Raw genomic sequence first — 12,058 nt, forward strand, 5'->3', positions numbered from 1 at the left:
AAAAAGAGGCGAATCAAATGAGAGTTTGCAAGGATTAAAAAAATAAAGGTATAATAGAGCCCTGCATGATCCATCCATCATGTAATTAATTGGTTAAATTAGCACTACCTGCATTTGTTATTCCACCGTCCTCCCATCTCCGGTCGCCATCAGATGAGCAAGGATCATATTTACTCCATATATATATATATATAGTTGAGATGTCAAGCAAGACCAACAGCAATGGGAATTGGTGATAGAGGGGGGACCCGCGAGCATGGATTTGTTTCCATCTTCTTTCAACTTGGTCTTGCGGCGGCTAAAAAGCACCGACATCGGGATCATAAACAAATGATGCCTTGTGGGGACTGATGAGTTTGCGAGAAGCCAATGTCATCTAATAATACTCACATGGCTCTGTCTCGTACTCTTCCTTGCATAACAAAGCACCCGATAGCTTTTTTTTACGGGGTTCTTAGCAGTATCTGGCTTCAAAAGTGCGGAGGGAATTGAAGCGTGGCCCCGGGTTGTCCCGCATCCACTGGGCATCTCCATCACCACCTCATGCCTGCTGTCCCGACCGCGATGGCTTCCAAATCTTTGAAGATGAGTAGAAAAGGGAGGAGGCTCCGCCTAAGCCTCTCCAGTTCTTCGTTCCGTGGCAACTAAGAAAGTCGGGCATTCGAGATGGGAAAAGGATCATGCGTTGTCGTCACCCTCGTTTTCTTGGTTTTGGTTCTTGCAGCAGCTGCCTTGGTGCAGTCCCAAGGTTTGATCACTCCAAACTCTGAATTTACTTCACTGCATTTTGAGCCTCTCTGTAACTTTGTCAGCCTGGATGCTTGAATTTTTACAATCCGACAGCAAGAAGGAAAGATTCTCTTTCTTTCTTTTATTTTTTTTTTATTAATTTCTCCAAAGAAGGAATGAAAAAAGGGATAGATACATAAGGTTGTTCCATCCCTGGTCGACGAGCTCACTCTTTTAGCCACATCTTTTTAGCAAGATGATTGTCGTCTCAGCTTCCTGGATAGAAAGTGCTCCCCTTTTTTAAGACTAGGCTGATCAGAACAGCTTGATTTGAAACTAGCTAGTACTGAAGCCCGGACTTGGTAAACTGAGTAGTAACCATTATTGACATGAAAATAGAATTAAACAGGCTACCATTTTGTTGATGTTGGATTTTTTGCGTTTGCAGAAGACGAAATACAGCATATGAGCAGACCAGAGATGTACGAGATTGACTACCGAGGCCCAGAGACCCATTCTTCCTTACCCCCTCCACAATCTTTGGGAGGTACTGCTACCATCCGCTTGCTCTGACAATAAACTTTAAACTTTAGCTAAAGGTGCTATTCATCTTAAATCATACATGCAGGTCCAAAGGCCAAGCCGTCAAGAAAAAGAGACGTGGGTGGTAATGTAAGATTGATTTTTTGCATCAAATTTCCGTTTTAGTTCTTACTTGCAGCTGAATTTGTGACGCTTCGATTGTTATTTTGCTCTCAGAGAAAAGCTACTCATGGATAAGAAACGAAGGCGAAAGAATGGTTCTCGTGTTTATGGATGTAGTAGATAAAACTTTAGCCTTGATTGTGTGCAATTATTAATCTGAGGGACGGTGACGTAATCTGGTTGTGGGATCTCTCTCTGTGATCTGTTAAACACTTTCAAATATATGATAGTTAATAAATATAACTATATCAATGCATCTCCATAGTATCCCACAAGCTAGAAGATTAAAAGGGACAGCAAATTCAAGCTTGTCAGGCCAAAAGCCAGCACTGTGAATGGACTAATTTTGGCCATAAAATTAGAGATTGGAGAGGACTGGTTTGAAGTTTGCATTCCAACTGCCAATATAGCAAAGTTTGGGTTCCCAGTAAACATAAATGAATATAATAACAAACAATAACTGGACATGTTACCCCAAAAAACAATAACTTGATATGTGAACCCAAGGGCAGTTCTTAAATGTGGGCCACAAAGTTTAATTATTGTAAGAATGTGTTTGCCTACTCTGAATGTCACGTCTTAAATAAAACATAAATCAAAGTAGTTTGAACTACCAGTGATAAGACCCTGGAATGTAGACATCTATCTGCAGCTCTCCTCTGCATGCCTCCAAATAGCCGGTGTGTGTAGCTTAGTGCCTGGATTGCTGCATGATTAGATCATTCTCCTTAGGACAAATGAATATTTCATCAGATAAAGTAACCTGCATCAAAGTAGGAAAAACAGTTGAATTCCAGATAGATGCTATATTTTCAATGATTAACTTATCAATGATTTGTAGGAATAGATACTGATATATTTAAAAAAGTATATTAAACACTAGAACTGCTAATATCTTCCAATCCTCCCAAAATGAAACACCGATCTAACAAATAGCAACATGATTAGACAACAATTTTCCTTCATATAATGTTGTCTTCAACGATTTGTCTGATTAGAATATACACACAACACATTAGCGCTTTCAGAATACGCCCGACGTCCAATATCCATTGGTCCCCCGTATCTGAAGCTTATAACTCCAAATATTGATACCCTGGAATTATAACTTGTTTTTCCCAATGTCTTGAACTTTCAGACTTTGTTTGCCCTCTGTTTTTTTTTTATTTTTTGAAAAAAAAAAAAAAGTGGATGAATCCAGTCCTCTTCTTAATTTGATAGAAGAAAACTCATCTTTTGGATCCGAAAATCAAAAGGTATATTAGACCTATCTAGGATTAAATCTAGTTAATGAGGACCTTTCTGTGAAATAAACAGACAGCAACAGCTAGGTAGACGATCTGGCACTGCAATTTTGTGAGAGTTCCATATTTTGAAGGGAGGGAGTTAATAATTGCTGCAAGTTCATCTGTCCAACTCATAGGGCAGGAACTAATTGGTTGGATTGGATGCACATATATACCCATAACCAATTTGAGTTTCGAGCAAGCCCAGGTAATGTAGCCAGAGACAACTGTGACTATGGACGGACTAACACCAAATCTCTCTCTCTCTCTCTCTCTCTCTCTCTCTCTCTGTGCCTAAAAAGTGTTTTTGCAGCATGTGCTTGCCAAACATGTGAGAAGTACACTTTAGATTTACCATTATTCTCAAAGCCTGCTCCATGCAGGCAAAATCAAGCATGCCCTTAGATTAGGTTCATTTGACATATGCACTGCTGCTACAGCCAGTAAAGTAATCAAATGCTAACCAATTTAAGGACCGGAAGCATGGTCTTCAAACAAATAGAAGCATCATAGTTTTACAGGATAACGTTCCACCTGCAGAGTGCAGAAAATTAGCCTTAAGGACCAACCACTATTCCAAGTGCCAGCACCCTCCCAACTTAGGTGTTCATCCCGCAATCTCCAGTCAGACATATTTAAATTCAATTATATTAGCAACTACAGTAAAGCAGCTTCCAAATCATCATCATCACTCGGTTCCCATTTTGTGTTTAAATGTAATCATAGAATAATTGAGATCTGTAAAAACCAAATTCAATGTAAGGAAATGAAGTTCTAATTTGTCATAGGGTCTTTGCGAAGAAGTTGACCACTATTACTATCATTGGAAGCACTTCACCCAGCTTCCGGTTCCCTCAACCTACTCTGATGTGAGCAATCAGTTGCGTTTGCAATGTGTGTTGATATTTTCTTCAAGAAACCATATATATTCATTCTGATCATTTCTAATTCTAAGGCTCCCTTAAAGGCATGACCCTTCCAGGAAAAATCACCTTCTGCAGACAGAAACACCAGTTCAGTGCACTAAAATGACTCGTTAGGTTTTTCAGAGAATAACCAGTATTTCAGCATCTGGCAATGTCTATTCTCTCTTTGGAGGTCTCTCCATAATGTTTCTAGTAAACATCATGGCCACTTTCATTTTAAAAACCTCTTTCATTTTTCACAAGCAAATTAATGTTCCAAAGTACAGCATGTGATTTGAAATAAATTAATGCTAAAGAACCACATCAGCCAGAATCTTACTGTACCTAGATTAAGCATGAAAACTAAGCAAGCATATTAATATTCCCTCCACTACAAATTTGATGTCATTAGTTTGAAAGTTCTGAAAGTGAATAACTTGCACTAACTTGGCTTGAAATATTTCTGAAATTGAAAATCAACTGATGGGGTACCAAAAATAATCATTCTACCACCATAAGTTATGAGCCGCATCATTCAAACACCTAGACCCCTTAGATGCTCTTTTTGGACTATAATCCCCCAACCACATCACTATAAAAGTTGGAAGATATTCTTTCACCAGAGATTACAGCAGTAAGGCCCGGGGCAAACCATAGATGAGAAACTCCCCAACACCATAGAACTTTCCCTTCTCTTGCCAGGAGTTGACCTAAAGTTTTCCCTAGTAAACAGGTGCACATTAACATGACACATGCACATATCCTCAAATAATATATAAGGACGGCCAGACAGAAGTTTTGCTGTGACTCATAGGCTCATAAATAGCACACATGATTTTTCATGAATTATTTAATCAATAAGCATACTACAGGTGAAAAAAGAATGCATTCACAGTTGATGGGCATTATTTTGTTAGGTCAAGGAAGGATTCCTTGTAATTTAATTTACTTTGTTAGGTCTAGTTATGGTAGGCCAGAAAGAAAGCAAGTTGTTGCTTGACAAACCTAACCATGGGTCTGTTTTTGCTTTGATTAAAACTCACAGGAAATCCCAGAAGCAGCAGGCATAAAGGGCATTGTGAATGATACACCATCTACCACAGGAAAAATCTAATTCAATCCTTTGGAGGTCCATGACAATAAGGCTGATATTTGGATTCTCATATAAGATATACTACATCAATGAAAAATGAGGAGGGTTGTGAAGTTGTAAAGGAGAATAAAAAATTTCTCATTGAATGGATGCCTTACAATAACCATCCTTGAAGAGCCATGGGTCGTGTCGAAGAAAAAACATGATTATTTGACAATTAAGTTTGATGCTTTTATCTGTATTAGAGTGGACACTAACACTGAAACTTCAGTGGGTGCTCTCACTAGAAGTAGAGCGTACAAAGAACTCATAATAGTTACTAACCTCAGTCTGGAAGCCAGACTAAGATGGTATGTCTGTGCTGCATCAATGGAATTGTTTCCTAATAGTACTGTTTCTTACCCTTTATTTATTATCTAGTGATTATGCAATTTACACTTTTCATGGCATATGTTGTTGAGCCAGAGGATCAGAAATAACAAAAATTATATCAAATGACAAAGAAAGAGAAGTTTCAAAGCCAGATTACAGCTTTAAGACACACAAGTGAAGACAGCAAAAAGGAAAATGATACTCACAAAGTGAACAAACCTGCTAAAAGAGTAAGCAAAGAGCATAAAATAATAAAGTTTAAAAAGAAAAGGGCAAACGCCAAATCTGGAAACAAGAATCGGATTGAGACACATATTCAAGCACATTCAGCCAGGGCAATCAAAGGAGATATAGAGATACATAGAAAAAAAAAAAGAATACATATGTAAACTCTCATAAAAGAAACATATTAAAAGAAATTGTTTATTAAGGTCATTCTATATGCATGTTTCTTACCCAAACTTCCTAATTTGATGGAATATTTAGAAAAAAAATGACATTTTGCAAAGTTATTTTAATATCTACATTCTTGATCAATCTCTGAAAAGAGCAAAAGCTCATTTTTAACAGTATTACAGTGAGTCAAACTCATTATTGGAGCTGTCTAACTCTTTACCGATTTCTAAAGAGTTATTAGGAATCGATCCTACAGTACCTGCGGCTATTAGGAATCGATACATAGTTTGTTTTTGAAATTTTTTGAGGAATTTGTTTCTATCTTTCTGTTTACAAAGTTGGTCAAGCAAAACACTAGCTGGCTGGTTCTTTATCATGAATGAATTGAGCTTTGAGGCCAGGTTCAGCCCTCTTGTTCGTCCTCTCTTTCCTCTTCTCCTCTTCTCTCTATTTTCTGTTACTTACTCCCTCTCTTCTCTCTCTCCATATTCTTCTTCTTCTTTATTTCATAAATTGCTGTGTATCCCTACTTCTTTTGGGATTTGCATAGATCACGTTGTTATCTACAGATTAGCATGCATTATCTGATCTTATATGATTACAGATTCATATTTGATTGTTTAAAAGAGATATAGATTGTGATTTGATTCATCTTCCTGCATACAAGATACCCCAAATAGGCATTCTTTTGAACAGCCATTGCCATAGATTTCAAGTTTTCTTATTGACTATCCTAAATCAGAACCTGAACAACAGGCAATAAAGTCCTTTGTAACCACAATCCTCCGCCACAAGGTCCACCATTGCATGTAGGCAGCCCTAACCCCTTGCTATCCTCCATTAAATTTGGTATCAGAGATAAAAGGTTGTACTTTTTGTTCTTCCATTCTTCTTTTTGGTCCCTTTCTACCCTCTTCATTTCCTTCCCCTTTTGTCATGTTATCAAACATGGACTTCATTTCAAATTCAATAATCTTCATCAACATGCCAAACATAAAAAAGAAGATTTTTTGGCAGTTGGAGACTAGATTTACATCCATCAGTAATGATATGATGTCAATGAATGCTAAACTATATGCAGCTGCAGCAATAGGAGTTGGAAAGCATCAAGAGTCACAAAGTTGAAAAATCATTGCAAGAAGAGACAATAATTGAAGTTTCATCACATGGAGAAGCTATCATAGGAGATCCATCATGCAAAGATGCTGCAATTGAAGATCTGTTGATTGAAAATGCTGCAGATGATGATCCATCAGGTATTTTGAAGGTAGAAGATCACAATGATGAAGATTTCTATAAAGAAAACTCATGGTAATATCAAGTCACAACCCTAAAGGCAATCAGGGGGAGATGAAGATCCATTCTTGATTTGTTGGATTTAACAAAGATCGCCATCAGAAGTATGACGCAGAGCTTGTTGGTTGAGAAGCAATCAAGCAATGGACATTAGACCAACCAATCAATGATGTGATTGCAAGAAAAATTTTATGTAGGCTCTCATCATTAGATCTTGGAGATTCAATGGTGGATCAAGCTTATAAGTGACATCATGAAAATCTCAAGGACGAGATCCATGGAATGAAAGCAAATGATGCAAGAATATTTTGCATCGCATTTAAAAGCCTGAATTTACTGATGTAAAGTTCTTTTTTGCAGGCTTTAGATTGAAATCATATGATTTTTTGAGTCCAATAACAGCCAATCAAGATTGTGTCACAGATCTTCAAGTCAACAATTTTAGGAGGGCCAAAAGGAGTCAATTTAGATTTCGGCTCTCTTGTATCCTCCTCAGCCAATCAAGATTGTGTCACAGATCTTCAAGTCAACAATTTTAGGAGGTCCAAAAGGAGTCAATTTAGATTTCAGCCCTCTTGTATCCTCCTCTCTATATTTTCTGCTACATATCTTTCTATCCTCTTCTTTATTTCATAAATCTGCTGTTTATTCCTGCTCATTTTAGGCTTTGAATGGATCATATTGTTGTCTAAAGATTTCTGTGCACATTATCTAATCTAATCTGATTATAAATTTGTATTTGATTGTCTAAGAGTGCTCTGAATTGTGATTTGGTTCATCTTCCCACATATAAGACACCCTAAATAGACATTCTTCCAACTAGCCATTTCCCTAAATTTCAAGTTTTCTTATTGACTATACTAATTTAGAACCTAGACAGTAGGCAATAAAATACTTCACAATCCTAATTCTTCATCTCAAAGTCCATCATTGCTTGTAGGTGGCCTTACCCTTGTTGATCTACATGACCATCCATTAATACAAGCTTAAAAGATAATGAAATCAATAAAAAAATAAAAATATATGAAATCCATTTTTAAAAGTCAATCCAATTTAAAAGTATATGAATGACAAGACTATGTTAAAAAAATAATACATTTTATTTTATTCAATTTCCTAATTACAGCTTCACTAAGAAATGAAATTATAAGGATTAGGAAACTGTTAAAAGTGAATCTTATAACAAAGAGACTGGATGATGTTCAGTAGAACTCACACTTTATTCCAACTCAAAAGCCCTTAAGAGTTTTGATATGCATTTGAAATCCCAAATAAATAAGGAGATAAAGTGCAATGGCAGAGAATGGGAGAACAACTGAGCAGGAGATTGGAGCGATGTTTGAGATGATATGTTTTGAGAGGGGGATCAATAATGTTTGAGATGATATGTTTTGAGAGGGGGATCAATAATGTTTGACATGATCTATTTTTAGGGGCCGCCACCTATATTGTAAATAGAAATTTCGATTCAGGGTAGCATGGCCATGAGCATCGATTCTTCAAACGAAGAGAGCAGTGATATCAAATGAAGTAACTATACATTTAGGATTTTTTGCCTTATAATATATTAGAAAACCATTTAAAAATGATAAATGACCAAAATGTCCCTCTTAAGTGGCTTATTACTGAAAGATGAGGCCCAATAATTGTAAAAGCAATTGAAAATGGTGCCTAAGACATTATTTGTCCACTATATGGGTTCACAATACTAATACTTTTGATCAAAGTAGATGATGCATAAAAATGAATCATACCCAAATTGCCATGAGTTCCTTTAGTTTTATACCACAAAGCCTTTGATGAAGAAAAAGGAGACATGGTCTCTTGGATGAATACAAGTAGTCTCAACCTGCTTTCTATCCACCTGTTCCCAAGCAAGGAGATCATTATTTTCAATATGTTTGGTGCATTGGTAGCAGATAGGACTTGAAGCAATGTAGCAGTCACATTGTTACATTGTAGCTCTAGACCTGCTCTTACATTCATAATTTAAAAAAAAAAAATTCTTGCATCAACTTTGTATCTTAATGAACTCAAGTTTCATCAGTGTTATCACCTCATCACTGGACCTAGCAACAATCAGAACATAGCCGATAGAACTATACTTGGCAGAATAATAGAAAAAATACTTCTGAAATAATACAGCTTTGTTCTAAGACAGTCATCCACAAAAACCACCCTCTCGAATAGGTACCTGATGGAAAAAGTTACTGAAACTTCAATGGACTCTACTGCTTGAGAAAAGCTAATAATAGAGTACGAGGAGAGATGACTAAGTGAGCATTAAGGAAAAAGGTCCCTCTTTTTTGGCAAACAAGGAAAAAGGTCTATTCAAGAAGTATACTTGAGTTATTAAAAACATGAAGTAAGAGGCTATATGTTGCAAGCCAAAATGAATCTTTTTTTACACAGGATCAAAACAAAGTGCCAATCTAAACTCCTGTGATGTTCAAGAGGATGTTCATCAAGTCTGCAAATGATATGGTTTCAGTTGATACACCATACTTAGAGGGCATGTATTTGCATTTTGTGTGAAGAAATATATGCCAATAAGGTCTAATTTGGAATTAACGGAAAGGAGATAAACTAGCTTTTTGTACCCCCATGATATCCTCATTCTGAGAGTCAACATCAAACTTGATAGACGGCTGCAAATCAGCTAGATAGATGGATTTGGAGACTTAATAGAAGATAAAGATTATCAAGCCTGCTAGTTTGTATAAATCCACATGTTAGGCAACATAAAATAAGTATTCGAGTCAGAAGCAAATATATAAATGTGATGCTGGAGTCGCACCAATCAGGAATAAAGTGGGGAAGGATCCATAGAGATTTGTTCTTTTACAGAAAGCACTTGCTCAAGTATGCAAAAAGAAGAAAAGAAGAAAAAGAAAAAGAAAAAGGGAGATATAAAGATAAGATTCTGATGACAAACAATATGACTCGTGATAAGAATGCACATGAGCAACAAATTAAGAAGCCAAAAACAAACAACCGGAATAAGGCTTGCTTATTAATGTCATAGTTTTCTCTATTGAATAATTATATTTGCAACCTCTACACAGACTCCAAAAACAGCCGCTATTCCAGAAAAGATCATGCTATTACAGACCAAACTAAATTTATTTAGTAAAGAAAATCATGCTATTACAGAGCATTTCAAAAAATCTGAGAGCCAGAATCAACCCCGTTCCCGATCTTCTTCCTAGTAAGATTTAGCACAAGTAGGAAACCAGGATTCCACAATATACGACATTTATCAACAAAGCAGCAGCACGATTAGAAAGAAAACAAACAACAAGAAGCATCGAGCTGCAGCAATCAGATCCAACTTACAGATTTCAATCCTGAGCCAACTTCTTCCGAGCAGCCCTGGCATTATCATATTCAAACTTAAGCACATTCGGTATATGCGACGTGTCCTTGATGTACAACAACCTCCCCACCGCACTCTCCTCGATCGCCGGAAAATACTCCACCAGCATACTGTTCACGATCCAGAACCACCCCACCCCAAGCACCAGCCCCAGCGTCGCCCCCGCAAACACCTAAAGACCATTTCAAACAAAACGAAATGAACAAAATCAATCATCAAGAAACCCCGAGATGGGGAACACAACAAGAAGAGAAATCAAGAGCCTGACCTGGGCGACGGTGTGGTAGCCCAAGTAAACCCTAGAGTACAAGGTGAGCACCGCCGCGGGCCAGGGGAGGAAGGCGAGGAAGAGCCTGGAGCACGGCGAGGCGACGCCGACGACGCCTTTGTAGCAGAGGAGGGTGCAATAGGCGGCGAAGAAGAACATGTACTGGGAGTGGGAGGAGGGCCAGCCGTGGGAGTCGCACATCTCGAGGGCGGCGCAGGTGTCCGGGCGGGACTGCTGGACGGAGGTCTTGATGAGCTCGTTGAGGACCTGGGACACGAGGAGGCCCAGCGAGAAGCACAAGCCCTGGAGCTCCCGCCGGAATAGGAAGTGCGTCACGAATCCCCCCAGGCTTATGAACACCGGGATCAGGGAGACCCAGGCCAGGAAGTGGCCCAGGGAGTCGCCGCGCCGATACCGGACGTGGGTCAGGGTCACCGCCTTCAGCGCCGAAGCCGCCGCCGCCGCCGGAGAGGGACTCGTCATTCCGTTAGCCGGCGATGCCACTATTACTTTGTCTTCTCTTCTGGTATTTATTTATCGAATTATTAAAGATGTGGTGGAGAAGGATCGGGGAAGGGGAGAAGAGGAGATTGGATGTCTTACCTTCTGGAGGCTTCTCTGGAAGCAGCGATGTGGCCGAGAGAGGAGGGATGGAGGATTTGGTATGCGGTTATGGATAGAGAGGTCGATGGTCGGTGCGTTATTGAGTGAAACGTGGATTAGTGTGCGAAAGACGGGGGGGGGGGGGGGTGTTGAGGGTAGTTTGCGGCGGGGTAGTCGTTGAATTGGTGTTTCATGGTGGGAGGTCGAGAGGTGAGGTGGCTCTTGTGTGGAGGAATGAGGGGTCTTCGCCGAGGACATAATCGCGCGCCGTTGGTTGCTGACAAATGGAAGTCAGTGGGTACGAGGGTACCTGTTGTGGGATCTATGCGAGGAAAAACTTAAAAAAAGGTTGAAACTTATCAAATTGATAAAAAATTAAACAGTAATTGATGTAAAACCTACAAACCGATCATAGATTAATGATCTATTTAAGTCAAATGGCAAAAAAATAGCCCTGATTTGAATGGACGGTTACTTCTCGCCAAATTCCTGACTCCTAGCAATTTATTTTTTCTTATTTACATAGTAAAACTCTCAGGACGGGACAAGTTGAAGAGAATCTCTATTATTTATAATCAAAAATCTGCTTGTCCAGCAAAAGATCTTTGAATGTTCAAGTTAACTAGAGTTTGCAGAAGAACCGTACAGAGAGTGTGTGAGAGGGTTTTGGATCTGAAAATAAAACTTGAAGTAGAACTTATATGAGAGTCAATTTCTCTCTTTTTTAAATAGAGGGAAGTTCGTCGATCATTACCCGGGTTTCTTGAATACATCTATGGTGTTCACTAACGAGCTTGAAACGAGGAAGTCCATGCACACACGTTATGGGTGGTTATTATATCCATGACGGTGTAACTGTTGTGGGCAATAGTTACGTCCATAGTGAGGAAAATATCTGCTCATGTTCGCACGAACAAAGAAAACGGCTTAGGAGGGTTTTATTTGGGCCAAACTCTTTTTGGATATATCGATCATCGGTACGTAGCTGAGATGGTTCTTCAGTTGACATCCAAGGTCAAGAAATTAGTT

At 38.6% G+C, this 12,058-nt stretch overlaps 2 protein-coding genes across 5 annotated transcripts; one reads left to right on the top strand and one right to left on the bottom strand.

The window, feature by feature from the left end:
* The first annotated feature begins 479 nt into the window (after window positions 1–479).
* On the top strand, window positions 480–1,692 carry LOC105044632 (uncharacterized). The gene is made up of 4 exons (XM_010922599.4): window positions 480–748; window positions 1,178–1,276; window positions 1,358–1,401; window positions 1,489–1,692. Exons 1-4 carry the CDS (start codon window positions 667–669, stop codon window positions 1,507–1,509), a joined length of 246 nt encoding a protein of 81 aa, XP_010920901.1. The 5' UTR covers window positions 480–666; the 3' UTR covers window positions 1,510–1,692.
* A 107-nt stretch (window positions 1,693–1,799) lies between these two features.
* LOC105044631 (lipid phosphate phosphatase gamma) lies at window positions 1,800–11,014 on the bottom strand. 4 transcript variants are annotated; one of them, XR_003800832.2, is made up of 4 exons: window positions 10,427–11,014; window positions 10,119–10,330; window positions 8,537–8,646; window positions 1,800–2,197 (listed from the first exon to the last, which is right to left on the bottom strand). XR_003800832.2 is itself a non-coding variant. In XM_010922597.4 (3 exons), exons 1-2 carry the CDS (start codon window positions 10,907–10,909, stop codon window positions 10,124–10,126), a joined length of 690 nt encoding a protein of 229 aa, XP_010920899.2. In that variant the 5' UTR covers window positions 10,910–11,014; the 3' UTR covers window positions 1,800–2,140; window positions 10,119–10,123. The 4 variants fall into 4 exon arrangements, 3 of the variants coding, with proteins under 3 accessions (XP_010920899.2, XP_010920897.2, XP_010920900.2); XM_010922597.4 differs by lacking the exon at window positions 8,537–8,646 and having other exon boundaries at window positions 1,800–2,140; XM_010922595.3 differs by lacking the exon at window positions 8,537–8,646 and having other exon boundaries at window positions 10,427–11,009.
* Between the last annotated feature and the right edge of the window lie 1,044 nt (window positions 11,015–12,058).

This window comes from Elaeis guineensis, chromosome 5 (genome assembly GCF_000442705.2).
Source record: "Elaeis guineensis isolate ETL-2024a chromosome 5, EG11, whole genome shotgun sequence".
Classification (NCBI taxonomy): domain Eukaryota; kingdom Viridiplantae; phylum Streptophyta; class Magnoliopsida; order Arecales; family Arecaceae; genus Elaeis; species Elaeis guineensis.

Excerpts from the sequence above, each read along its gene's own strand:
- LOC105044631 (XM_010922597.4), bottom strand. The coding sequence starts at position 10,909 with ATGACGAGTCCCTCTCCGGCGGCGGCGGCGGCTTCGGCGCTGAAGGCG. Across the intron at positions 10,331-10,426 it reads GCTACCACACCGTCGCCCAG|GTGTTTGCGGGGGCGACGCT; the intron begins GTCAGGCTCTTG and ends AATGGTCTTTAG.
- LOC105044632 (XM_010922599.4), top strand. The coding sequence starts at position 667 with ATGGGAAAAGGATCATGCGTTGTCGTCACCCTCGTTTTCTTGGTTTTG. Across the intron at positions 1,277-1,357 it reads CCCTCCACAATCTTTGGGAG|GTCCAAAGGCCAAGCCGTCA; the intron begins GTACTGCTACCA and ends TCATACATGCAG. Across the intron at positions 1,402-1,488 it reads AAAGAGACGTGGGTGGTAAT|AGAAAAGCTACTCATGGATA; the intron begins GTAAGATTGATT and ends TTTTGCTCTCAG.